The sequence below is a fragment of the Populus nigra genome, chromosome 1 (genome assembly GCF_951802175.1).
Source record: "Populus nigra chromosome 1, ddPopNigr1.1, whole genome shotgun sequence".
Taxonomy (NCBI): Eukaryota; Viridiplantae; Streptophyta; class Magnoliopsida; order Malpighiales; family Salicaceae; genus Populus; species Populus nigra.
In genome coordinates, this window is record NC_084852.1 from 17,708,856 (window position 1) to 17,734,804 (window position 25,949).

Consider the following 25,949-nt stretch of genomic DNA (forward strand, 5'->3'; position numbering starts at 1 on the left):
TAGGTTGATTATTTACTTAACATAATTAATTAATACATATTGGTGTCATCATTATTTGATATATATATATATATATATATATATATATATATATATATATATATATATATATATATATGTATCCAATAGAAGTCATGGATGACCGTGCATGGATGTATCGAGATTCACCTCAAGGATTGCGGAGGATGGATTATGGTAATGAGGTTCAGAGTTTTATTAGTTTCGCAACATCTATTCCGAGAAATTTTAGTGAAGATGGTATTAGGTGTCAATGCAGGAGGTATAAGAATAAAAAGTTTCTTCACCAAGATGTTGTAACGATGCATCTTCTACACAAAGGGTTCATGAAGGATTACCTTTATTGGTATGCACACCGGGCGGCTTCGTTCCATTTGTTGCACATGTGAAGCGGATGGTAAAATTAATTTTAATGACATTTAGATTAATTAATTTGTTGTTATTTATAAATATATTTAACTTGTAACATTTTTTTCTTATAGGCTACGTCTCTTGGACATGAGTCGAGCCCAATTGAGTTTTTTGTGGAGATGCACGTGCAAAGTGGAGACCGCTAAAAAGAGGTGCAATAGTTCGTCAACAACCGCGCTCAACACTTTGTGGTATGTTCGTTCAATCATTTTTTTCGTAAGTTATTATTTTATTGAATTGAATTTGATGATATATTTTTTTTAATTTTCAGGAGACATATAATAGCCGGTTAAGGAAGAGATACAGGGACGATCCTTCGACCCACCCGAGTTTCGATCCGGATTTATAGATGAAGGCAGAATTGTCTGGTGGTCCCGATAGAAATTAGATGTACGAACTCTCCAACACTACAGCCGAGAACTTGTGGCGGCCCGTAGTGTCTCAACCATTGGGAGCTCCTAATCGGTATTAAGCACCCAGTCTCAGGAGTTTGTGGCCTTGCATCAGCACATGGCTCATCTCACCGAAAAATACGAGCAACTCTCGGCGGATTATGAACAACTCCGCCAAATAGTCATGGACATGAGATCACAGATGGGTGGTACGTGTGTGCCTTCTTTTTTACCATTTGGTCTCAGGAATGACCAGCCTCCTCCTTCTCCTCCAACGCCATTATTAATGTGTGTCGGTTTGATTATAATTTCTTGTATTGATTGTGTAAGTATTTGATATGCTTTTTGAATGTTTATTCCCTAATTTTTTTTGGGTTTTGTTATCATAAAACTTCGCTTTCTTATTATGAATAGTAAGATTATTCATGCAACATTTATGGGAGCAGCTGTAATTGTCATAGCTGCAGAGGTAGCTATTATTGAACGAGAAAGAAATAAAATTTATATACTAAGAAAACCACGTATAAATGCAATTGCTCAACGAGAATTCTATATTGATAACATTTTGAATCAAGGTTATAAACATTGCGTCTATAATTTATGTGATGTTCTCACGAGTTATAACCTATTGCGATTATCTCAAAATGTGTCTATTAGGGAGCAAATAATTTTGTTCTTACAAATTATAGGTCGAAAACAAAGATTCATTTTATTAGTGGTACATACTATAGGTCTGTTGAAACTATCCATCGTTACTTTAGAATTGTATTAAAAGTCGTTCCTAAGTTATACAACCACCTTATTAAAGATCTAGGGGATACAGTTCCCGCGAAGATAATGAATAATCGCAGATTTTATCCTTATTTTAAGATATGAGAACAATACCAATATTTTTATACATTAATTAATTATATCTAGAAGAAAAGGTTATAAATTATTTTTTCATGTTTATATAGGATTGCGTGGGAGCAATTGATGGTACCCATGTTCCTGCAAATGTTCCTGTTAAAATTCAAGGAAAGTTTCGAGGTAGAAAAGAGGGAACAATACAAAATGTTTTAGCAGCTATAACTTTTGATGTGAAGTTTATATATGTTTTAGCTAGATAGGAAGGAAATGTACACGATTCTTGAGTTTTGGGTGATGCATTTTTAAGACCTAGTGGTCTAAAAATTCCAGAAGGTATAAATTAAATATTTATAATATGCAATAAACATATAAATTGTCTAATTAGATAAAGATAATAATAGGTTTGATTTTTTATTTGTAGGGAAATATTATCTTGGTGATGTTGGTTACGATATTCGAAAAGGAATCATTTTTTCTTTTTGTGGTGTTCGATACCACTTGAATGAGTTTACAGAACATTCACTAAAAAATAAAAAGGAGTTATTTAATCTTCGACACTCTTCATTAAGAATTGCTTTTGAGCGAGGGTTTGGTATTTTGAAGAGTCGTTTTAGATCAATTGATGGAAAACCTTTTTGGTCTTATGAAACACAAGTGAATGTTGTGCTTTCATGTTGTATTATTCATAATCACATAATGGAAGTCGATTCTTATAACTTTTTTATGGAAGAAATATGTTCGGAAAGTGAATTAATTAGAAGAACAATCAGTTTAAGCTAATGGAAGGAGAGGGAAGAGAATAGGGAATGGATAACAAAAAAGAAAAATGATTGCATCAACTATGTGGAATGATTATAACACTAAAAGAAACTAGTAATTGAATGTTAATTATATGTGTTTGTTTTTATTATATATTTCATGAGTTTGTATTATCTTTGTTATATATTTGGATTGTTTGTTGCTTTTATTATAATTTCTTATGTATTTCATGTGTTCTTTTTTAGATATTAATTGTATTTTTTTTGTATAAAATTAGTTCAATCTAAATATTGTATGATTTTATTTTGTAAAAATTTAGGATTTGTTTTTGTAGAAATGAGTACCCCGAAGAATGAAAAATGTAAAGGTGAGTACTTCATATGGTCTAAGTCTATGTCTCACACGCTACTTGAGATATTAGTCAAGAAAGCACTTAAAGGAAACAAGTTTTCTTCCACCTTTAAAGCATAATCTTTTATAAAGGTAGCAACATAAATTAGTCAAAAGTTCAACATGCAATGCGAGCCTAAGTATGTGAACAATCATCTCAAAACTGTGAAAAAAAAATAAGGAATAATAACCAAACTTAAAAATAAAAGAGGTTTTAGTTGGGATAATTGTTTAAAGATGATTACGGTTTCGAAAGATATATATGATGACGAAGTAAAGGTATAATAAATAGTATACTCTTTGTAATTTTTACATTTACTTTTGTTTCCAAAACTTTATATAAGGAACTAAAAATTGTATATTTTAATCTTTATGAACAAGCACATCCCAATCATGACAAATTGCTCAACAAAAAACTTTATATGAATGAAGCAATGATAATTGTTGATGGAAAAGACATGATAACCGAAAATTATATCAAATCGTATGCTGATATCAACTTGGAAGAGAACAGTGAAGTGCAATATATTTCAATTGAAAATGAAGGGGAATATGAAGAAACTTCAAAAGGTAAAGAGACATCTTTCTCTAGTGCATAAAAGAGACAACATAAGAAGAGAAATCGAATGTATGAACATGATAGTGTTGAAAAGTTGTCTAAAAAGATTGGAGATGTAACATTTACAATTTAAAGTCTAAGCAAAAATCAACTTGATGTTAATGAGCTATATACAAAAATGATGAAAATTGAAGGTTTTGAAGAGGTTACTCTTGGTGATGCTTTTGATCACTTGGTTCAAAATAAAATGTTGACAACAATATTTATGGTAAAAAATGCTAATTTGAGGAAAATTTGGGTTCAAAATTTTGTGAACCAACACTACTACATACCTGATTGCTAAGATGATTTTACCATGATAAGAAAGTCTATGTTTGTTATTTGACAAGTATGTTTACTTGTTTTTATTTGATGTAGTAAGTTTATGATTGTTAATTTGAACTAATATGTATATGTATGACATCAAAACTTAATATTTATAGATGACAATGTTTGATGTAAAATGTTTATATTTATTTCTTAATGCTTAATTGATATATATTAAAGGGATAATTGTCCATACTCTTAAAAAAAAAACAATATTTATCCAAAAAACTCATCAGAATATTTTTGTATTTATTTATCTCTAAAAAAAAAATATTCATACCAAAAAAACCCAAATATCTAACTTTCACTTAATACCATTAACTAATTTGACTTTCTTAATACTATCAAAAAATTATTTTGAACGTTTACAAATGAAAAAAAAATTAATAGGTTCTACTTAAAAAATATTTCATAAAGTTATATATCTATAATATTATATTTAAAATATTTATATTACATATATATAGTTATATTTTATAAAATAAGCTATATATAAATATATGATATAATAAAAAAAATTCATTCTTATACCTTTTAAATCTCATTTTTATTATTATAAGTAATTAAATATTTATATTACATATTCTATATATGTTAGTTAAATTTTTTAAAAATAAAATATTAAAAAATTATTTTTCAGATTATTTTTTATAATAAAATTAAATATTAAAAAATATTTTCTAATTTATATTTTATAACATCATCAAATATCAGAAAAAATTTCACTGTTTAAATCACTTAAAAAAAAAAAGGAAAATTTCCAACAAACAAACCGCCTTAATCGAAATCGAAAAATCTCTCTCCCGGGTAAACTAAAGAGGGAAAAAGAGCCAAACAAAACTCAGAAAGGCAGAACACAAATTCAGAGAGAGATAGAGAGAGAGACCCTTCAAATGAAATCCAAAAGAGAAACGACAGTAATCGAAATCGAAGACACAGACGACGATGATTTCCTTTCTCAAGTTGCCCAAGCTGAGTCCGAAGCTCTCTCCGCTTCCAACATCAAACGCCGCAAAATCACCACCGTAGGTTTCAACGAAAACCAAGAGAACACCAAAACCACGACGACGACGATCAAAGTGAAGGACGAATACAAAAATGAAGGGGACTACATGGCAGCTTTAAAAGGAAGTAAAAGTACTTTATGGCAACAGCGAATCAAAGCCGTTGGTTCTTCCAAACTCCCTCCTCCTGATTACAATGCTCGCGGTGGCGGTGGCAGTGGGGCGGTGGCTCCCGAGAAGGTGTGTCCTTGTGGGTTGGGTGTTTGTAATGTTTTTACTGCTAATACAGAAAGGAATCGCGGGCGGGATTTCTACAAATGCCCTCAAAGACAGGTAAAGATTTGTATCCTGACCGTGCGTGTATTACATTCGTGCGCGTTAAAACTGAGGAGTTTTCTTTGGTTTTGCTTTTGTGTAGGAAAGTGGGGGTTGTGGATTTTTTCAATGGTGTGATGAATCTCCAGCGGCAAATAATGGTGGTGGGTTCGGAGGGGGTGGGAGCCATGGTTCTGTGTCTAATTCCGTGTTTCCTGAGCTTCAATGTTCATGTGGAGCTGGGTCTTGCTTGATTTTGACATCTAGAAAAGGGGACAATAATGGGAGGCAATTCTATAAATGTCCTGAAAATCAGGTAGGTACCTACTTTTCTTCATATGGAAGATTTTTGGGTGTTTTTAAATTATCCAGTTGTATTCTGGAATTGGGATTTTATTTATTTATTTTGACCGTTCATTTATAAAACCTGATCTGACTTAAAATTCAAACTGGTGACCCTGTTGTCTTGGAGTCTGGCAACCGGAATTTTTTTTTTTTTACCAAAACAACATAGTTTCCTGTTTTTGTTGTTTAATTTTTTTAAAACCTTCTGTCCGTGGTTTGACCTGGCCAACTAATGACTCAAGCCCTAGATTGGGTTGGACCCTGGGCGGGTCTTATAACCATGGTCCATGCTTCATGGTTGTTTCATAATGGAAAGAAGGTAATTGTTGGTGCAAAAGTGAATTTTGTTCGAACAGCTTATAATTTTAATTGTCTACCAATGTGAACTGCTTCATGTCTTGGATTTCTTCTTTACTGTTGTGAGCCTTAACAGAGAGAGTTGACGGACAAGGAAGGTTTGAATGTTAAAAGAGTGTGTGTGATGGAAAAGATGTAGGTGAAAGATAATCAAATAAACATTTGTTAGTGGTAGATATGAGTTACATACATTAGGTTTAGTGGTTGATGTGGCTGTGATTCAGTAGATGGGGGTAACAGATGCATTGCTCTGAATGTGCATAATAAGCAATGGAGACATTGTTGTTGTTGTAGGCAGTGAACTTGTGGTTGTGGCTTGTTGAAAATGATAAATATCAAAGGGATTTTGAAGCGAGTGTTTATAGTTATTGTGGAATAAGATTTCTTTTGTGAATTTTCATGGTTGTTTCGTAGTGAATAGTGAAGTATTTGCAGTGCAAAATGTGATCATTGTTTGTATATCATATGCTATATGTGCAGGCATTATAAGTTTATAACCGCTTCTCGTCTCAGCTTCTTTCCCCTTTTACTGCAAAGAAATCTCAAAGCACCCTTTAATTGTCCTTCATGGTCTTTATTTTTTCTGTTCTAATTCAATGGAAAGCCATAGTTCTATATCTTTTTCCCCTGTGAAGTCATAATGATGAAGTGCATTTCAGTGCCTGTGGATAAGAAGAAAAGTATACATTAAAATTGGAGTCAGTGAACTTGTGATTGTGACCAATTTGAAATGGTTAATTTGATGTCAATTTCAAAGAAGTTTACAGGTCAGATAACCATTATATGGCACGAACTGTTAGCTGACAATTCTAAGAGCTCAATGGCATATTTCATAAATGTGATTAACATAAATGAAAGCAGTGGAATTTCTTTGGCTATGGATTGTTGACCATGTAAGTTTTCTATTGGTGGGAAATTGTTTACTGGAGTTCATGTGTGAAATATTTGACAGGGATGGTTGTTGGTGAAAAAGGCACCCTGAGAAACATACCTTCTCTGTTTCATTATAATTTTTTTCTGAATTGTTTATGCATGCTTGAGATAGACTATACATGCTGTAAATTATAGTCAATGTTTCTCATTTTGCCATTCCGCGGTTCAATGACATGATCTGAACACCCCCCCCCCCCCCCCCCCCCCCCCCACTCCCTACTGGAACAATTGGTGAATTGGAATGCTATAGACAGATGCAGCTTTATCTGATAGTCATGTGCTTTTGGTTGCTTTGCAGGGAGGTTGTGGTTTCTTCAAATGGTGCGATGATAATACTGCATCAGCTGGTCTTCAAGCTATTGCTCCCAAGGTCTACATCAACATGAATGACTCCAGTAACAAAAGCTTTGGTGCAAGAACCGGATCTTCCTGCTTCAAATGTGGCAAGGAAGGCCATTGGGCAAAAGATTGTGGCATGTCTACGTCTGATTCTCCTGCTACATTTGGAGCAGGTTCTGGTTCATCTGGTACTTGTTACAAATGTGGTAAGCCAGGGCATTGGGCAAGGGACTGCACTTCTAGTCAATATAAGAATGTTCCCCAGCAATACTAATCGTTTTATGCTTCTTGTATTTCTTGGATCACTTCGCTGTAGCTTAACTAGTTACTACGAATCAGGGTACGTTGCTTTTGGGTAAAGCCAAATATCCCACCCTCTACATGGCTGCAGACTTTACATGAGACTGGTTGTTTGGAACTTTCATTTTGCTATGCAAAGATTTCCTAACCTCATGGATCCAATTTTTGAAAGTTCCCTGTCTATGAATTGAGTAGATTTGTAATTACTTATGCCTCTTAATTCTGATTACATGTCAAATCTAACTTGTTTAGGAAAATATTACCACTTTCGAATCTGGAGAGGAAAATTCTTTATAGTCTTGTTTTCGCTATGAATGTTGGTCTACGAGTCATTACACCTGCCTTGGTAGCACTGTGAGTGACATTTTGCTTCTAGCTTCAAGCTATCTTCTTGGTGTCTGTTAGTAGACAACTAGACATTGCAATTACGTAGCACATGCTCTAGCCAAAACCTCTAATTACATGGAGGTAGCCTCATCTTCTATAAAGGCATTGGCCTCTTGTAGCATCCCCTAATTTTCATATATAATGTGGAGAAGAGGATCGAAGATCCCTCTGTTCTTTCCATTATAGCCATTGTACATGATGGCATTAGACATAACTTCTCTTTTTCCACCAACAAACGATAAACAAAACTTTCCAAAAAAAAAAACTACTAGTAAAACCTTTGTGTATAATATAAGTTCCTCAAATAGCAATTAAAAAATCGAAATCAAGTTGAAAAGCCATGTTGAAACTCCCTCATGGTATCATTGTTGATATACTCACCTACGAACCAGTTGCTAAGTTAAATCTCAAAAGGGCAAATGAAAACTACAACATTAACTGCCGAAGGCTCCTCGTTGCAACCAAACCTCTTCATTCTGCAGGCTTCGAAGTGGCTAGTAGTGGAGCTTCGTTGTCTTAATTTACGAAGTCATAATAACTCCTTCGCCGTCGGGTTGTTTCTGGGATCTTGTAATGGCTTAGTGTTCAAACTTGACGAGGTGGACAATATGGTCTTATGGAATCCAGCTACTATAGAGTCCCAATTATGCTTGAAATCTTTACACTAAAAACCACTACATGGAGAATAATTCAAGGCATCTATTCTGGTATTCGCATGGGAGGACACCGTCAAGGTATATTTTTGGATGGGCCTTGCATTGATTGGGGATGCGAGAAAGTGGCCATGCTGGAGTGGATATGATTGTTTCTTTTGATATAGCAGAAGAGAAATTCATGAAGGTTTTGCCACTTCCAATTCCTCCGAATTATTTTTTATCAGCAGTTTTGGTTTTGGGAATCTCAGGATTCTACCTGTTCTTATTTGACAATCGACGACCGCATGGAAAGCTATTTCGAAGCATGGAAAAAGCAAATTGAATAGTTTAATTATTAAATAATTTAATATTAAAGAGTACAACTGAAAAAAATATATATAAAAAAAATTTGAATGAATCCTGATTAACATGTAAATCTCATTATCCTATGCACAAGGAAGTGAAAATAAAAAATATAAAGACTAATTTTTAATAAATCAAATATTAAAAAAAAATTAATTTTTTTTTCAAAGAACCTAAAAATAATAAAGTCGACTCGTTTTAACTTTTGTAACCTATAACCTTAGTTATGAGCCTGAGACCAACCCTATAGAAAGCAAGCCCTAAAAAATAATGCAGAAAAATTCTATAACAACAAAATACTGAGGGATAAAATTGAGAAAAAAAATGCAATAAAAAATATAAAACAAAAAAAATAGTAATAAAAAGAATGGGGACTAAATTTAATGTAAAAATAATTTGAAATATAATATTGAGGGATAAAATTGAAAACAAAATTCATTAGGAAAAAGGAAAAAAATAAAATAATAATAAAAAGAATAAGAACCAAATTTGATATAAATATTAAATGAAACCAAATGATGAGGGGGTGAAACTAAAGAAAAAAAATTAGTAAAAAAAAAACAAAAAAAAACAAAACAAATAGCAATCAAAAGAATGAGGATCAAGTTTGATATAGATAAAAATAAAATGACACCTTTATATTTTGGAAAGGAAAAAGGAAAAAAGAGAGGAGAAGGAAAAAAAATTCAACAGAGTCTAACCATTGCCTTTTCATGTACACGCACAACACCAATAGAAAAATCATAATGAGATGCTTCAAAAATTGCTTAGGAAAGCAATATTTTGGCATGGACAACATGTGCTCCAACAACTTTTTTAAAAAATAATATTTATGATTATTAAAAGACCAAATCGTACCTAAGTCAACCTGTTAAGCATTAAAAATCCAATTTGAAAATACATAAAAGTCCCTAAATGCAAACTTGACAAATTTTGTTTTAAAGAGTAATATATTCTTTACACCGTGTTTCTAAAATGTAAGAAAATAGAATAGCCGATTATCAATCTTGTAACAATTTTGCTTGAAATGAAAATATATTATTTACAGTATGCATATAAAAGAATAAAAATACCTAATTTCCCATGATCAGCATTTTAAAATATCTTACTTTAAAAGGTTTATAATCTTTACATTGTCCATTTTAAAAATAAAAAGATCTAATTGTCCCAAATCAATCTCACAATAACTATTAACTCCCATGAAGAAGACCAGATTACCTTTAATATTAAGCTTATTGTTTTCTTTTGTTAGGAGGACAAAATAATAATTACACTATTCATGTCCATGATGCATCACGTCTAGGAGTATAGTAAATTAACTATCGCAATCATTTTTTTTGTAATTAGTTCAAATACAACATAGAAGTGATCCATGTTTTGAGCATAGTTACAAGACCCAACTTAGAGATTGACATAGCCCAAAGCCCATGTTGTGTTAGTTGACATGTGGATTGACAATGTTAGCCCAATCTATGATTAAAAAAAACCCTCGAAACAATGTCAATTTTGGCATAAAAAGAAGACTATTTCAAAATAAAACTTAGTTCGAGTCAAGTTTTGGGTAGGTGAATTATCAAATTGACCCTTCAAGTTAGACCTAATTTTATAACATTTCTTTTGAGTCAAGAATTTACATCGAAAACGTAGTTTCATTACTTGATGTTGAATAATGTACAAGGGATGAGTTATGAAGTTGTGCAAATTTAAACCCTTAAAATTAATGATTTGTAGTATAAAAAAGTAAGGTTGTTGTCCTATAAAGATACTAGTATTAAAACTTAAGTACTCAATTAAAATAAACTATTTAAGTTTATATTAAAACAAATCAAGTAAAGATGTGCTAATTATACTAATATGATAGAATAACTAATATACAATTTAAATGATAAGTAATTCAAAGTATATTTTTGTTTATGATATAAACTAACAACTTAGTAAGATAAGAAAACAAAAGAAATCAATTATGAAAAAATAAGAGGTGGATTCGGCATATATAAAATATAGAGAATTTTTTTTTGTTTTATTTTATAAGAAATATTCCTTAAGGATAATTAAACATCAGTCATTGAATTTAGATATGTTTTCTAATCTGATATGTGATAATAAATAAATCAACCATGAAAAACAAAAAGTTTTTACTTTTTAGTTAACCTAACATCCATGCATGAATTAGCCATAATCAAATAATAACCTTAATTAAACATAAATTAATTAATAGCAATGGATTTAAAACAAAAAACATGTGTTGCACATCATATAGAATTTCAGTCATCAATCATCAAATTTAATCATAAAAAAACACAGGATATTCATGTATCACATTCAAATATAGAATAATTTTAAGCAAAAATCATCATGCTAATTAAAATCAAAGAGCACTAACCTCTTAAAGTCGCAATTAAACTTGTATGAAATTTATGATTAACGTAACTTTGGACAAGGAAAAAGAAAAATAATTTTTTTAACCAAAAAATCCCTCTCCCTCTCCTCTCCTATGTTCTTTACATAATATCCCTTTTATTTTAGAATTAGGGTTGGTTTTATATGGAATTGAGGAGGTGAAAAAGCTTCCAAGTTAAAAACTAATCTCTAATCAGATTACTTTAAGGTTTTCTTACATTAATATGACTCTAATGACTTATGCATTGACTTTGACCTTCTAGAGAGGCTTCCTAATCATGTGGGACCTTTGCCACATTATTAATGAGATACTGTGTCATTATCCTAGTATGGAAAGATGGGTTAGACTCGTGTTAGTTTGTCGCTAGATTTCAGACTTAACTTCAAATATGTCACTCTTTTTTGTCTGAACGAGTTATTAGGCTAACTATATATAGATGGAAAAATATCTAGTTTTCATCCCAACTTGAATCATAACAAAATTCTACCTGTAGCTTCAAATATGGTCCAAAAACTACACAAAGATCCCATTAGGATTCATTCTTCAATTTGGATTCCTAATGCAATAAGAATTTGCACTCTTTAGCTTCATTTAACTCATTTTCACACCTTATATCTCCATAGCAAGCTATTGTAAGATTTAAAACATGTATAAGAATAAGATAATAAAAGGATAAAATAATACGAGTGTATCAATAAGCTAATTAATTTATATTAAAAAAGGAGTAAAATCTAGAATGTTTCTTTAGTTTTATTTTTGTCTCCCTTCCAATTTGTCCCCTTGTTCTGTAATATATAGTTAAACTATAGTAGTAGAATTATTATTTCCTAATTGGAGCATATTATAACAGAAGTTAAATGGTGTGAGAAAATCACTGTAGACCAAGAGACATTTCATTGTAGATTGCAATAGTAGTTTCACTTTCAATTTCTCATCTTTTTGCAAGTGGATAAATGTTACTTTGCCTTTCTTCCACAAGGGCAATCAGGTTTTTCCAATTTCCAAGTACAAGTAAATAACGCTTTTAGCATCAGAAAAGACAAAAAAAAGGCTCTGTCTTTGCAGATATTTTGGTATTTTTACATGGGTATTTTGTGTAATTAAGAGGACCATGGGGGGCTTCATAGTATTTTTCATGTTGTATTTTTTATTATCAAAAAGCTATTGCAGTGTGTTCTATACGGCCTAGTGTGTGGGCGACACCAACACCATTAAGAAGGCACATAAGACACTTCCCAATAGTCAAATCTGTCCATCTGTCGTATCACTAGATGTGCATCCGTGTCCTCTTCTATATGGAGTGTTGCGTGTAGACATATCATGGTTGGATTGCCACCAGTGATGGATTGTTTGAGTTTTTTCTTTTTTTCTCTCTCTTGAAAATTAAAGTGCATTATTGTTCTTTCTTTGTTTGTTGTTTGCTTAGGTCTGGTAACCATGTATGATGCTAGAGCCAGACATGCAGGTTTGCCAGACCAAGACACATGGGTCTGGCATGGCTGCCAGACCCAAGGTGTTTGGGTCTAGCATGGCTACCAGACCTATGCGTCTGGGTCTCGTATGCCCCAATTATTGTGGGACCCAAGTAAAGTGGGTCTGGCATGTTGCCAAACTCAACTAAACTTGGGTCAGACATGGTTGTCAGACCCAAGCACCTCAGGTTTGACATGATTGTTGTTGTTGTTGTTGTTGTTGTTGTTGTTATTATTATTTTGTTGTTATTCATTATTATTACTATTATTGTTATTATTATAATTATTCAAGTAAAATTGGATCAAACATGTTTGTCAGACCCAAGTAACGTAGGTTTAAAAATTATTTATAAACGAAGTATAATAATTTATAAACAAAAAATCATCATAAAAATATAATTTAACATTTTAAATCTGAAAATTCAAATCTTATTTTCCCATTAAAATAATTCATGTTTTATGTTTATAAATTTGTTATGCCTTTAATAGAAATTCTATCTTCTATTATTAATATGATTGTTGTTGTTGTTGTTGTTGTTGTTAGTATGATTATTATTGTTGTTGTTATTGTTGTTGTTGTTATTATTGTTGTTGTTGTTATTCAAGTAAACTTGGGACAAACATGTTTGTCAGACCCAAGTAACGTGGGTCAAAAAATTATTTATAAAAAAATTATAAATAATTTATAAACAATAAACCATCATAAAAATCTAATTTAACGTTTTAGATCTAAAAATTCAAATCATATTTTCCCATTGAAATAATTCAGTTTTTATGTTTATGAATTTGTTATTCCTTCAATAGAAATTCAATTTTATGGTTGTTACCGATATATTTTTTTTCAAAAGTATTTTTTATTTAAAAATATATTAAAATAATTTTTTATTTTTTAAATTTAGTTTTAATATTATACATGAAAATAATTTAAAAATATTAAAAAAATAATTTAAAGCAAAGAAAAAAATAAAAATAAATAATTTTTTTCAAAACTATTTTTGAAATGCAAAAATAAACATGTTATAGTAATCATGTTTTTTTCTTATAAATCTATAATTAATCAAAATAGTTTATAAACTATCATAATTAACAAAATCAAGAAAATAACACAACTTGATGCTGTAACCAAGTTGTGCTACTTCAATTGAAGCCTTTTAAAATTTTAAAAAGGTTGTGAGAACATCACATCCGTTAACATTTAAAATTTTTTAGAATTAAGTTATTTCCAATCACGTAAGCTAGGCCGTCATACCCAAGTTGTGCTACTCCGATTAATGTTATAGTGTCTTGGGTCTGCCATAGGTCGTCAGGCTGCTAGACCCAAGTGTCTTGGGTCTGGTGTTTGGCAGCCATGTGAGATCCAAAAACCTTGGATCTGGCTTGGCCCTAGACCCAACTGTCTTAGGTCTGGCATGACCATCACACCCAAGTCTCTTTTAATAATATTTTTTTAAAATATAAAATATTCTTTTTACATTTTAAAAAAATTATTATCGATCTGCTGTAGAGTGCAGGCAATGCATATTGTGAAAAGATCAATGAAACCCTTTTGTTTTACGACTTTGCTTTTATTATAAATTTTGTAATTTCTTGTCTACAAGTTGAGAAAATTCGTTTACTAGGCTAAGTTTGTGAAGAATATCAAAAAGAGAGAATAAGAGGTGGAGCCTTATAGCACAGTACTAATATCCTGGCTTTGTCTTCTTTACATCACTGTGTGACTGAAGCAGCAACCCAAAACTAAATTGCATATGCCGGTGTTGTGATGTTAACTTTGCTGATTATAAAACGTAAGGTGCCACTACAACAATTAACAATATTACTGATAGAATTTTTTCGTCGGCATGTGATTACCAATCTATCGATGATAATTTTACTGACTAATTCACTGACAGAAATAGTCCTTCGGTATACAGTTCATCGGTAATTCTAACATATGTTACTAATTTTGTTGGTAAAAAAAAAACCAATGGTTTTACAGACAGAAAATTGGCTCAAAAAAATATCCCACTAGAATTATATCGATGAAAATTTCCATCGGTGATAATGGCATATGTAGTAAATTTGTTCCAATTCTCTGTAGAATACCGACGGATAGATTCTGTTTGTATTCTCATTGATGAGTCATCGATGGAATAATTCCATCGGTGATTATGGCATATGCAGTAAATTTGTTCCATCGCCTCTGGAAAATCACGAACATTGTAAAGCTTTTGGGTTTTTCGTCTTGAAAATAAAGAGAAGATCATTATCTATGAATACATGAAAAAAAAAAACTTTTAGGCTGCCAAATATTTTCCAGTAGACTACTATTTATTCTCAATTTGATTATTTTCAATTAAAAGTTATATATTGCAATATTAATCTCAACATTGTATAACCTTTTTTTTTTCCTAACACACATGTTTCTCTTGGTATAGAAAAATCAGATCGAGTACTTTCATGGGAAATTAGGCTTAAATTGTGATAGAAATTGTTGAAGGACTGTCTTACTTGCATTCATTAGAGCACCAAGTAATTTTTAAATATATGAAAAGTCAATAACATAAATAATTCCAAACAATAGCATCTGAGATTTTTTAAAGCAAAGGTCATTCAATTTCTTATAAGCATCTAAGATTGAATCAACAAGCAAGATCCTGATATCTTATACAAAACAAAGCATGAGATTGTTATGTTTTTTTTTTTCAAAAACCAAATAAAACATAAAAAACACAGCAAATTAACAAGCTTGCAATATTTATGCCACAATCACAATCACAACTAAAAATCCAAACAAAAAACAGGAAAACAAAAGGCAGATAATAAAAAAACATTTGAGGAAAACGGTTACCTGAAATAGGATGATTCATTGCTTCAATGGAGATTATTGTAGTTAATAGGGAATAAAAAGGAAATTATTGTGATGATCTTTTGTTCTAATAAAGAGATTTGAGAGAGAGAGAGAGAGATTTACAGCAGCCACGCATAAAAGTGTTTTTTTTTAAGAGAGTTCCAGTTAAACTAATTAAGAGAGAGGGAGAGATTTTGTTCCTGTAAGTAAAAAAGAAAAGTGTTTTCCAAGGATAAGAAAAGAAAAACACTTTCCAAACACTAAAGTGTAACTTTTCCTTTGACCAGAATTTAATTTCCTTTGACTAACTTCCCACGTGCTTACCAAACATGGGAAAGTGAGAAAAATTGTTTCCAGGAAAAAAACAAACAAGACCTAAAAACATCTTTCTTTTTCTTGCCTGGTGATTTTTTAAAGGTAAGTACGTAAATTTCTTTTTCTTAGGGGATGGTTCGTGCAATGGCAGTGACAGTCATATTATGTGATTCAAACAACAAAATAATAACAATAGAATCTAGATTTTACTATATTTTAGGGGTTTTACTGCCAGTGAATAAAGTTATGGTTTGAGTGCTTCCTATCTGGAATAATATTAGGAATAGTATTAGAGGTTTGAAAATTTATTAAAATAATTTATTTTATTTTTTAAAATTTATTTTCAACATCAGCATATCAATACGATCCAAAAAATAATAATATGGAAAAAAAATTCAAAAATTTGCAAAATTATTGTTCAACTGTAGCATCAAACACCCTATTAAACTAGTGTTATTAAACTCAGCTCAATTCGATGAATTGATTTGGTGATTTGCTAATCCAGGATTTAAGATAAATTTTAAATTAAATTGATTGACTTGATTGATCAAACAGAACTATATTTGACTTCTTTTACATAAAAAAAAAACCCTTGAATTGATTTGAGTTAACTCATCCAACATGTAATCTAAACTTTAAGTTATATCGAGTTTCATAACTTTAAAAAATATTAAAAATACTAAAAATTGTTCCTCATGCCACTGTTCAACTAGAGCCAGATCATTGTGAATTACAACGGTATTTTTTTTTATCCCTTTTTATTTTTTTCTAATTACACCCTTCTAAACCTAAAATTATGGCCAATTAAAACACATTTATTAAGGAATGACAAGATTCAAAGACAAGGAGCAAAACTGAAAAAGGTAGCAAAAGAGGTGGTTTCCAAAAACTTGGGGCTAAACACTCACTTTGATCCTCCAACTTTTTAAATTATAAACTTTCAATCCCTAAAAAATTATGAAATTCATTTATGGTCTCAAACTTTGTTTTCTTTATTTTGTGGTCCCTGGTTTGAGAGAGGAGAAAAAAATGGTTGGATTCCTATGGTAAAGAAAAAAAAAGTCTTGGTTAAGACCAATTCAGGGCATGAAAAAGAGTGATTTTGTTGTCAATGAGTTCCTTTTGATAAGGAGAGTTTATCCTATATGTTGTTTTCACTTAAATTTGCCTAAAATGGTATATTCGAGCCTATAATATTTTGAAATAAAGAAAGAAAGGTTTAATAGTAAATGACAACAATAACCTTACCCTTTAAGGAGTATGTTTTAGGAATAAATGATTGAAGGAAACTTTGGTAATTTGCTTAAAAATTGGTGAATATAAATAGAAAGAGAAAAAAAACAAAGAATCAAATTTGAAGAGAGAAAATCAAGAGTGAGAAAGAAGAAGAAGAAGAAGAAGAAGAGATAAAGGAAGGAGAAGAGGGTTAGAGAAAATAAGTTTAAAATGTAAGATTTGTGCTTTGATGTGTATAATTGTTGGTATTAATTAAGATTATGAATTTATTAAGATTTAGGGTTTTAAAGTTTATGTTTTGGGTTAGATTGATGAGTTGATTGAAATATTATGGATTAATTGTTATGAGTAATGGTTTAATTGGTTGGTTTTTAGATCATTTTGTTACAAATAATGATTTTGAGACTAATTTGTTTAATTGATGTATTGGGTGTAAGAAATTGTGAAAAGACCCTTGCTAGAAATACTGGACATAAGTTCCTTGAGGTTGAGGGTGATAAAATTTTAATTTGGTCCCTTATTTTTTAAAATTACATTTTAGTCCCTAAATTTTGGAAAAATTACAAATTAGTCCCTGGAACAAAATTCGAGATCTTGTACAAGATTTAGGATGAACTATGGATAAGATTTCAGTATAATTATGGATTTATGATATTTTTAGTTTGGTCCTCCAATTTAGCAAATTGCAATTTCATCCCTAAAATCATGAGAAAAGCCCATATTAGTCCTTAGATGTAATCCTAGTTTTCAGATTGGTTTTGATGAAAAGTTAAGGTTTATTAGTGAATTATTATCAAGTTTTATGATTTGTTTTCTTTTGAATTGGATTTCAGGAAACCATTTGACTTTTTACTTTTTTGGAAAAAAGACCAAATTGGTTCCTAAACGTATAGAGTTATAAGTTAAACCCTAAGTTGAGTGTATTAAATTGAATTTACATTCCTTTGAAGTTTTGTTTTAGTATGTCTTCTTTTGTATTTAGATGTTCCTAATATTCCACTTACTGGACATTAATAAGATTTCTTTCAGTACTTGCTTTTGTGTTTGTTCTGCTTTTGAGTCAAGTAAGTGGATAATGTTTCATATGCATAAAAAATAGTATAAATATTTAAATTGTTAGTATGAAATGGATCATGCTTCTTTTATATCATTTGTTTAATCTAAATTCTGGATATGAAATATGAGTATGTCTGATTTGATAGTTTTTTATTTGATTGATATCATGAGTTAATCCTTGAGATATAATTTTATTAGTTTGATTATGATATGACCTCTTAATATGCCAATTAGAATACCCATGTTAATAGCATAGTGTTAGTCTTTGTACATATCGTATAAGAACCCTAATTAATTGGGGGAATCAACAACTTGTACGAAATGATCATCCTACACTTTGGAGCCATATGTTCATCTCATTTTTATTTTCTAATGAGCTTTACCTCATGATAGTCCTTGTTATGGTTTGTTTGTGAAACTTTCTTGAAAAAGCCTAAAATCAAATTTGTATATGTTTCTCTTTGTCGTTATCTACTCACTGAGTTGTTGAACTTAACCTCTCATTATTTATTATTTTTAGGCATATAGTTTTGCTATCAGGTCACTTTTGTTGGATTTCAGAACCTACTTTTTTATTGTAATTAGTATTATTCTGTTATGTCTAGTTAGAGCTCTATAATTATGATATTTGTATTAACTCTTGTATTAAGATGTTGATTTCTATTATGGACTTTAATTATGATATCAGAAGCTGCGTGAAACTCTAGTTTGTTTAAATGATAAAAGTTTGTATGTAAGTTTGAGTTCGTATAGGTATGGAAACCTAGAGAGGGATCTTACTTATGTGTCTATCATGGATCCGGGAATCGGGTCGTGATAAATTTGGTATTAAAGCCTTAGGTTAAAAAAACAATAATTAATTTCATAATATGTAGAGCATTAGGAATCATATCGCCTTGTCTGTTGTCTTTGAAATTCTAAATTCTCATCAAGCATGTCTTTTTTTACTCTTTGAATTTTATGGTAGATATACTTTCCTGTAATACTATGGTAGTTATCATGCTATTTTTCTACCATGACTTAAATGCTTTCACTTTTTGTAGGAAATTCTGAAAAATAGACAAATAATTGGTACTAGTAGAGTAGATAATGATTAGGATGATGTTCTTATTGTGTAGTTGAGGATTGCAAGGCAAATGAGGAAAGGTGGTGCACGTGTACCTCAACATGTTAGGGAGGTACCTCCACTAGTGGAGGAGGAGCCTCTAGAGTTAGAAGAGAAGAATATGGTTGATGAAATAGGTGGAGGAGTAGTTAACCCTAAATACCTTACAGAATTCCAAAAACTTAGTTAGGTTATGCGAATCCAAATAAAGTTTACTATGGAAGGAGATTAAAGAAGGGATAGCTATGTACCATCATCATCCCATACTATTTAGAGATTCAATATGTTGTTGAAGGACTTTATAAAGTTGGCACCTATTACCTTTACTGGGATAGATAGCTCATAGTATCCTTAAAGGTTTATAAATGACATATGGCGGCGTTGTAAAGCTTTGGGATGACAGACCATCAAGCTGTAAGTTTGGTATCATTCAGGTTGGAAAGAGATGTGGACATTTCTTGGTTTGAGTTTAGAAAGAAAGTGAGGCCAGCAGAGACTCAATTGACATTAAATGAGTTTAACACCATGTTTTTTGACATATCTCTTCCTCGGAGTGTTAGGGATGCTAGATTTTACGAGTTTGAAAGGCTATTTTAAGGGAGCATAATAGTAGATCAGTATGATTTAAAGTTTACTCAGTTGTTAGGGTATGTTGAACATCTTCTACCCATTTAGGAGTGAAGAGTGAAGAGGTTCATTTGAGGACTCAAATCCTTGATGTATATGATGATGGTATCTTAAGTGTTTTCATCCTACTCCTCAACAGTTGATAGCACCAGGTTAATTGAGGCAAGAAAATTAGAGGACATGGCTGCAAGCCAGTCTAAAAGGCCCGAGAAAGAGATTTAGTCTTTTAGACAGCAAAGATTAAATGCAAGCCCATCTAGGAGATAAAATGGTCGTTAGGGCTCATGGGTTATGAGGAGTTTTAGACAATGATCTTCACTTAGTGGCTCAAACAGTCAGAATGGCAATAATAGTGCTCATAGCTATAATCATAGTTCAGTTTAAAATGCACCTCGTAGCTCTTTTGTTCCATCTAGAGACAATTCTTCATGTCAGCATCGTGGAGGAAGCCATAATAGTGTATAGTGCTACAAGAGGACTAAGGTTTATTTTGGTTATGGTCAGATAGGTTATAAGATTCAGGAGTGCTCAAGGAGATAGTCATCAGCTCCGGGAACATCTATTTAGTTCAGACACCATCGATAAGCTAGTATATGGCTTATGGTGGTCGAGGATTTGGTGGTCGTGGTCAGAGAGGTCGGGTTACAGGTGACAAAGGTTAAATACAGCAAGGCAAGGGGCATGTTAGAGTCTTTTCCTTGACTCAGCAGGATGCCAAGCATCTAACACAATTGTTTCATGAATTCTTTTTATTTGATCGTTTAAAGCAAACGTTTTATTATTAAAGGTGCAACTCATTCATTTATGTCCTTGTATTTCACCATGAGGTTAGATAGATAACTTACTCTATTAGGATTTCTCATTTCAGTCTTCACTCTCTTGGATGAATCAGTATTAGTGGAGTATATGTATCTGGATTATGAAATGGAGATTGAAGAAGAGATCTTTATAGGAGACATAAATGTCTTAAATATGGTTGATTTTGATGTGATTTTGAGAATGGGTTGGTTAACAAAGCATGTGGCCTCATTCAAATGTTGGGGTAAGAAAGTGGTTTTATTTAGATGAAAAAGTTGGGTTAGTGTTTCAAGGAGACAAGATTGTATCTTCATCGATTATGTTATAGGCCATCTCGAGGAAAATGGCATGGAAAGGGGTACAATGCTACTTAGCATATATGGTGGATGTAGAAAGTTCTCTAGTTAGACCAAGTCCCTATAATCAGGGAGTTCATCAATGTTTTTTCCAATGACTTACCGAGATTGCCTCTGTATAGGGAGATTCGGTTTAGCATTTATTTGGTTCTAGGTACCAAATCAATATCAATGACACTATATAGAATGATGCTAGTAGAGTTAGGGAGCTAAAGGAACAGTTGTAATATTTGTTGAACAAGGAGTTCATACAACCGAGTGTGTCTTATTAGGGAGCTCTAGTGTTGTTTGTAAAGAAGAATGATGGGTCATTAAGATTGTGTATAGATTATAGGCATTGAATTGGATGATAGTTCAAAATTGATACTCACTCTCTCACTAAGTTGTTGAGCTCACCTTCTTATTATTTATCCTTTTTAAGCATATAGTTTTGCTATTATATCACTTTTATTACACTTCAAAACCTGCTCTTTTATTGTAATTGGTGTTATTTTATTATATCTAGTTAAAGTTCTACAATTACGATATTTGTATTAACTATTATATTAAGATGTTGATTTATATTATGGACTTTAATATGGTATCAAAAGCTGCATATAACTCTGGCTTATTTAAATGGTAAAAGTTTGTATGTAAGTTTGAGTTTTTATATGTATGGAAACTTGGAGAGGAACCTTGTCTATATGCTGGTCATGGATTTGAGAATCGGGTCATAACATAGCCCTAAAAGAATTTTAGTTTCGATTATGGGTTTTGAAGCTAATTTTTAGGTTGTTAGAGGCTATGAATATGTTTTACAAGGTGCTTGGGGTATTTTTTTTTTTTAGATGAAAATATGGTTGAAAACAGGATTTTCTAGGTCTAAAATAGCATAGCCAGATTTTTCAGGGACTAGAGGTCGTTGGAATCTAGGCACGGCAGTTGACATGTTGCTCACTATTTTTTCCCAAAAATTAAGGGGTGCACAACTTGTTGTCCGCCACCCCTTAAATTGTTTTTTTAGAAAAAGACTGAGAGACATGGTTGCTCCAGGCACGCGCACTTAGGCCTTGTTCTAAAGGCCTAGGAGCTCTTAGCCATCCAGGCCCAAAAGCCTGGGCCTTTTTTTTTTCTTTTTATCTATTATAATTGGATTTCTTTAACTCTTCTTGCTTATTTTTTTAAATTTCATCATTTAATATTTGATTAATTATTAATTAGGCAACATAATTTATTTCAGTTTGATTTTTTTTCCAATCATCTCAATATTTAGTTAGTTCTCAATTTTATAAGTTTCTATTTTAGATAAAAAAAAAATTATGAAAAAAGATTGTTGAACCCAATTGAACCCTTGACTGAGGTCACAGGTTTGGTTAGTTAACTTCTGCTAGATAGGGATCGGGCTTCATAATTTTTTTTTTGTTATATAAATAGTTCTCAATTTATTTAATTAGATGTATGCATAAAATTTTTGAATTCCGCTTGGAATTTTTTTTATATACAAAAACACATTGTAAAAGCATATTCTTTTAAGAAAAAAATATTAGACCCATAGCAAAGCATTGGTCAAATAGCTAGTTGTAAGTTACTCAGTGATTTTAGATGTTTTGATCTAATAACATTATAAATTCATGTTGTAATGATTTTTTATGAAAACACACATATGATTCAATTGTCCATATGATTCAAGTTGGATAATTGGATCCTAACAGTTTAGTCTATTAGATAATGAAAGCCTCCCTCATCCCTATTTAAGTTCATTTTGAGTTTTAAACACAAGAGATAAACGTAATTTTTATAACTACTTTCTCATAGAATCTCTTTATCCATAATTAAGCTAATTTCCTATTAATGGAGTTCTAATATTTATAAAAACATTCCACTTGAAATTATTACAATCAAGTCATAAATAATAGAGATGATAATTTAATCCAAATCCAATGGATATCAACCTGAGTAAGTCTTTTATAGATATTTGCTTTTCCTTATGGGTAATTAATAAGGTATATATATTGTCAAACTTGATAAAAAAAAAAAACCCCAACTCAAACCTTACCTAGTATATGACACAATTACCTTTTAAATAAAGACTAGTATAAAAGGGTTTTTTGGTCTTTTTATTTTTTTCTCAAAACAATAAAATAACCTAATTACTCTTAAAAGAAAAAAAGCTTAAGCTTTTATAAAGGGGTTTTGTTGTCTTTTGTTTAACGTAAAACCATAAATTTACCCTTGAAATTAAAAAAAAATAAGGTTGTTGTCTTAAGGTCATTTTTATCCTCTTCTTATGTTGTTTTTTGTTATTATCAGTTTTAGTTATGGAAAATTTAGTAACTTAACAAACATGAATATTATTAAAAAAAAAAAAAGTGACTGACACATGTTTTATATGTGTTAGCATGTGGACGTTGCCTACACCCTTCAGGCGGTGCTTACGGCACCGTCCAATTACCAAACACCACCATCTACAACGATGTTTAGAAGATATCGGCAGACTCTCCATGATAAGGTGACATGTGTGTCCGACAAGAATTCAGCTTGGCTAAGGTGGCTTTTTTCCCCCTTTTTGTATCTCTTCATCTCGATTATCTCAATGACCCTTTAAAGCTTAAAGGGGGGAACCCTTCATTTATTTTCTCATTTGGATTTGTTCCCTATTCTTTTGATTACAATTTGTTTTATATGAAATAATATATCAAATTAGAATTTGTTTTCAATTTAACCCTTTTTTAGTTTTTCACATGTCAAGTTTGGTCCCTATTCTTTTTATTACTATTTTTTTATTTTAGATTTTTTTTTTGCAATTTCACTCTCTTTTGTTTTTTTTATATCATATTTAATCCTCATTCTTTTGATTGCTATTTTTTTATTTTGAAAAATTTTTAAAATTGATATTTTCTTTCTAGTTACATTCTTCAACATTAAATTGGTTGAGTATTAAGCTTCTTTGTTGAGCCCAAGACTAAAATTTTATGGTTGTGAATTTGAAAGATTTACTCAAGTTTAGAAGATTCGTCCAAGTGTGCTTGTTTTTTTTTTCTTTTTTAAAATCATTTTTTTCAGCTTTATTCTTTAGCATTTATTTAATTTGAGATTGGGCTTGTATTTTTTTATTTGTTTTCTTTTGGATTTTTTATTGATTTTAAAATGATACAAATTATATCACCCTTTAACATTGAATTGTTTAATAATTAACTTTCATAGTTTTATTCAATTTTCTTTTGATAAGATTACCCTAGCATCACAACCAGGTTGTTGATCTTGCATGTTGACTCGAATGGACTCGAGTCGAGTTTTATTCGACCTTTTTTATATTATATTTTTTTCTTCGATTAGGTCCTTCAATATTTTGTATGCTGCAAAATGAGCTTTAAATATTTTTCATTTTATTTTTTATAAGGTTATCACATTCTCATTTAATTCTTTCCTTCGTTATCAGATAAGATCCTTCAACATTTTATTTTTCTTAAAATTGATTTTTTATTTTAGTTTTATCTTTTAGCGTTTGATTGATTAGGAATCGGTCTTCATTATTTTTTTATGGTTTCATTTGTATGAGGTTATCTCAATCTTATACTCATAATCACAAGGTTAGCAAGTTTGCCTAGTTTAACTCGAGGTTTTTTTTCTCTTTTTTTTTTAATTTCACCTTCAGCATTGAGGGTTTTTTTGTGATTAAACTTCATGATTTTATTCAATTTGTTTTCAACAAGGTTACCCTATTATTATAACCAAGTTGAATTTTGGCATCCTAACTCGGATGGGCTCAAGTTGAATTTTTTCTTATATCTTTTTTTAATTGTCAATTTTTTTCACTTTATTACCATTGTATTTTTCTTCAAGTTATTAAATTAATCAAGTTTATTAAACTCAATTGATTTAATAACCCGAGTTTTAATATTTTTTTCTTGATTTTTAAGAACTTTTGTATTGCCCTAATATATATTTTTTTTACATTGAAAAAAAAGATTAGATTGTGGCGTAGTGTGAGCACCTATATAGTGTAGACTAAAATAAAATAAAATAGAAAGGATAAATTACAAAACCTCTCTCTATGGTTTCGAGGCTTTGCCGACCCCATCTTTGAGGTTTTTGCTTCGAAATATTTAACAATTTTGGTGTTCTCTAATCCATGTCTAGGTGTTGTACCGGGATTTATTAATATTTTTTAAATAACTCTTGTTGTTCTAAGCTTATTTTAAGAAGAATCCAAGCCCTGAAAGGTCTCTAAAAATAAGTTAAAGCTTAAGGCATGTGTTTATGCCCAAGTTTTTAGCACGCTTCCTAACTCCTTTAGGCCCAACCCCTCAAGCAGGTGCATGCTTGGACCTAACACCATGTCATACACACGTCCTCACACCTTTTAGGCTTTTGAGTTTTAGCCCAATCTTGTGAGTTTAGACTGACCTGAACCCATCACCTAGCCCCAACTTGTAGCCTGAATCCAACACATATTCCTTTAAGATTTGACTAACCCGGGCTTTTTAATCTAGATCTTCACTCACATCTTTAGGTGTATAAAAATCTCTCATGACCTATCATATTTTCATCATATTAATACATATGTAAAAAATATTTGTTCCTTATTAATATTTATGTAAAGAATATTATCATTTATTAATACATGCTTAAAAAATATTTATCTCTTTTTAGTATTATCATTGAAAGTTCACAATTTTTTCATCATACACACTATTAACAAATAACATTGTTTCTAGGATATGATGTTCTTTTGCATATTTATTACATGCTCTACAAAAATATTAACTTAAACATTTAAAAATCCCTAAATTCACCACAATAAAATTGTTTTACAGGTAATAGGATTATTATTTTAAGCTATTGTAAAAACACTATTCTGAAACATCTTATATTTTAGAACAGAACTATATGTCCTTGTCGCCAAACATACCACATGTACTGTGAATAAATAAGATATGAGAAGCCCGTTTGGCTACGCATTAGCGTTCGCGTTTCTTCAAAAACGCATTAAATAGCCGTTTGGTTATAGATGGTTAAAAAATTAAAAAACATGGGTCCCACCATTTATAT

General features: G+C 31.0%; 1 protein-coding gene across 1 annotated transcript; it reads left to right on the forward strand.

Annotated features, from left to right (window-relative positions):
• Nucleotides 1-4,506: 4,506 nt before the first annotated feature.
• LOC133699015 (cold shock domain-containing protein 3-like) lies at nt 4,507-7,543 on the forward strand. The gene is made up of 3 exons (XM_062122140.1): nt 4,507-5,081; nt 5,167-5,379; nt 6,997-7,543. Exons 1-3 carry the CDS (start codon nt 4,638-4,640, stop codon nt 7,309-7,311), a joined length of 972 nt encoding a protein of 323 aa, XP_061978124.1. The 5' UTR covers nt 4,507-4,637; the 3' UTR covers nt 7,312-7,543.
• Nucleotides 7,544-25,949: the final 18,406 nt, after the last annotated feature.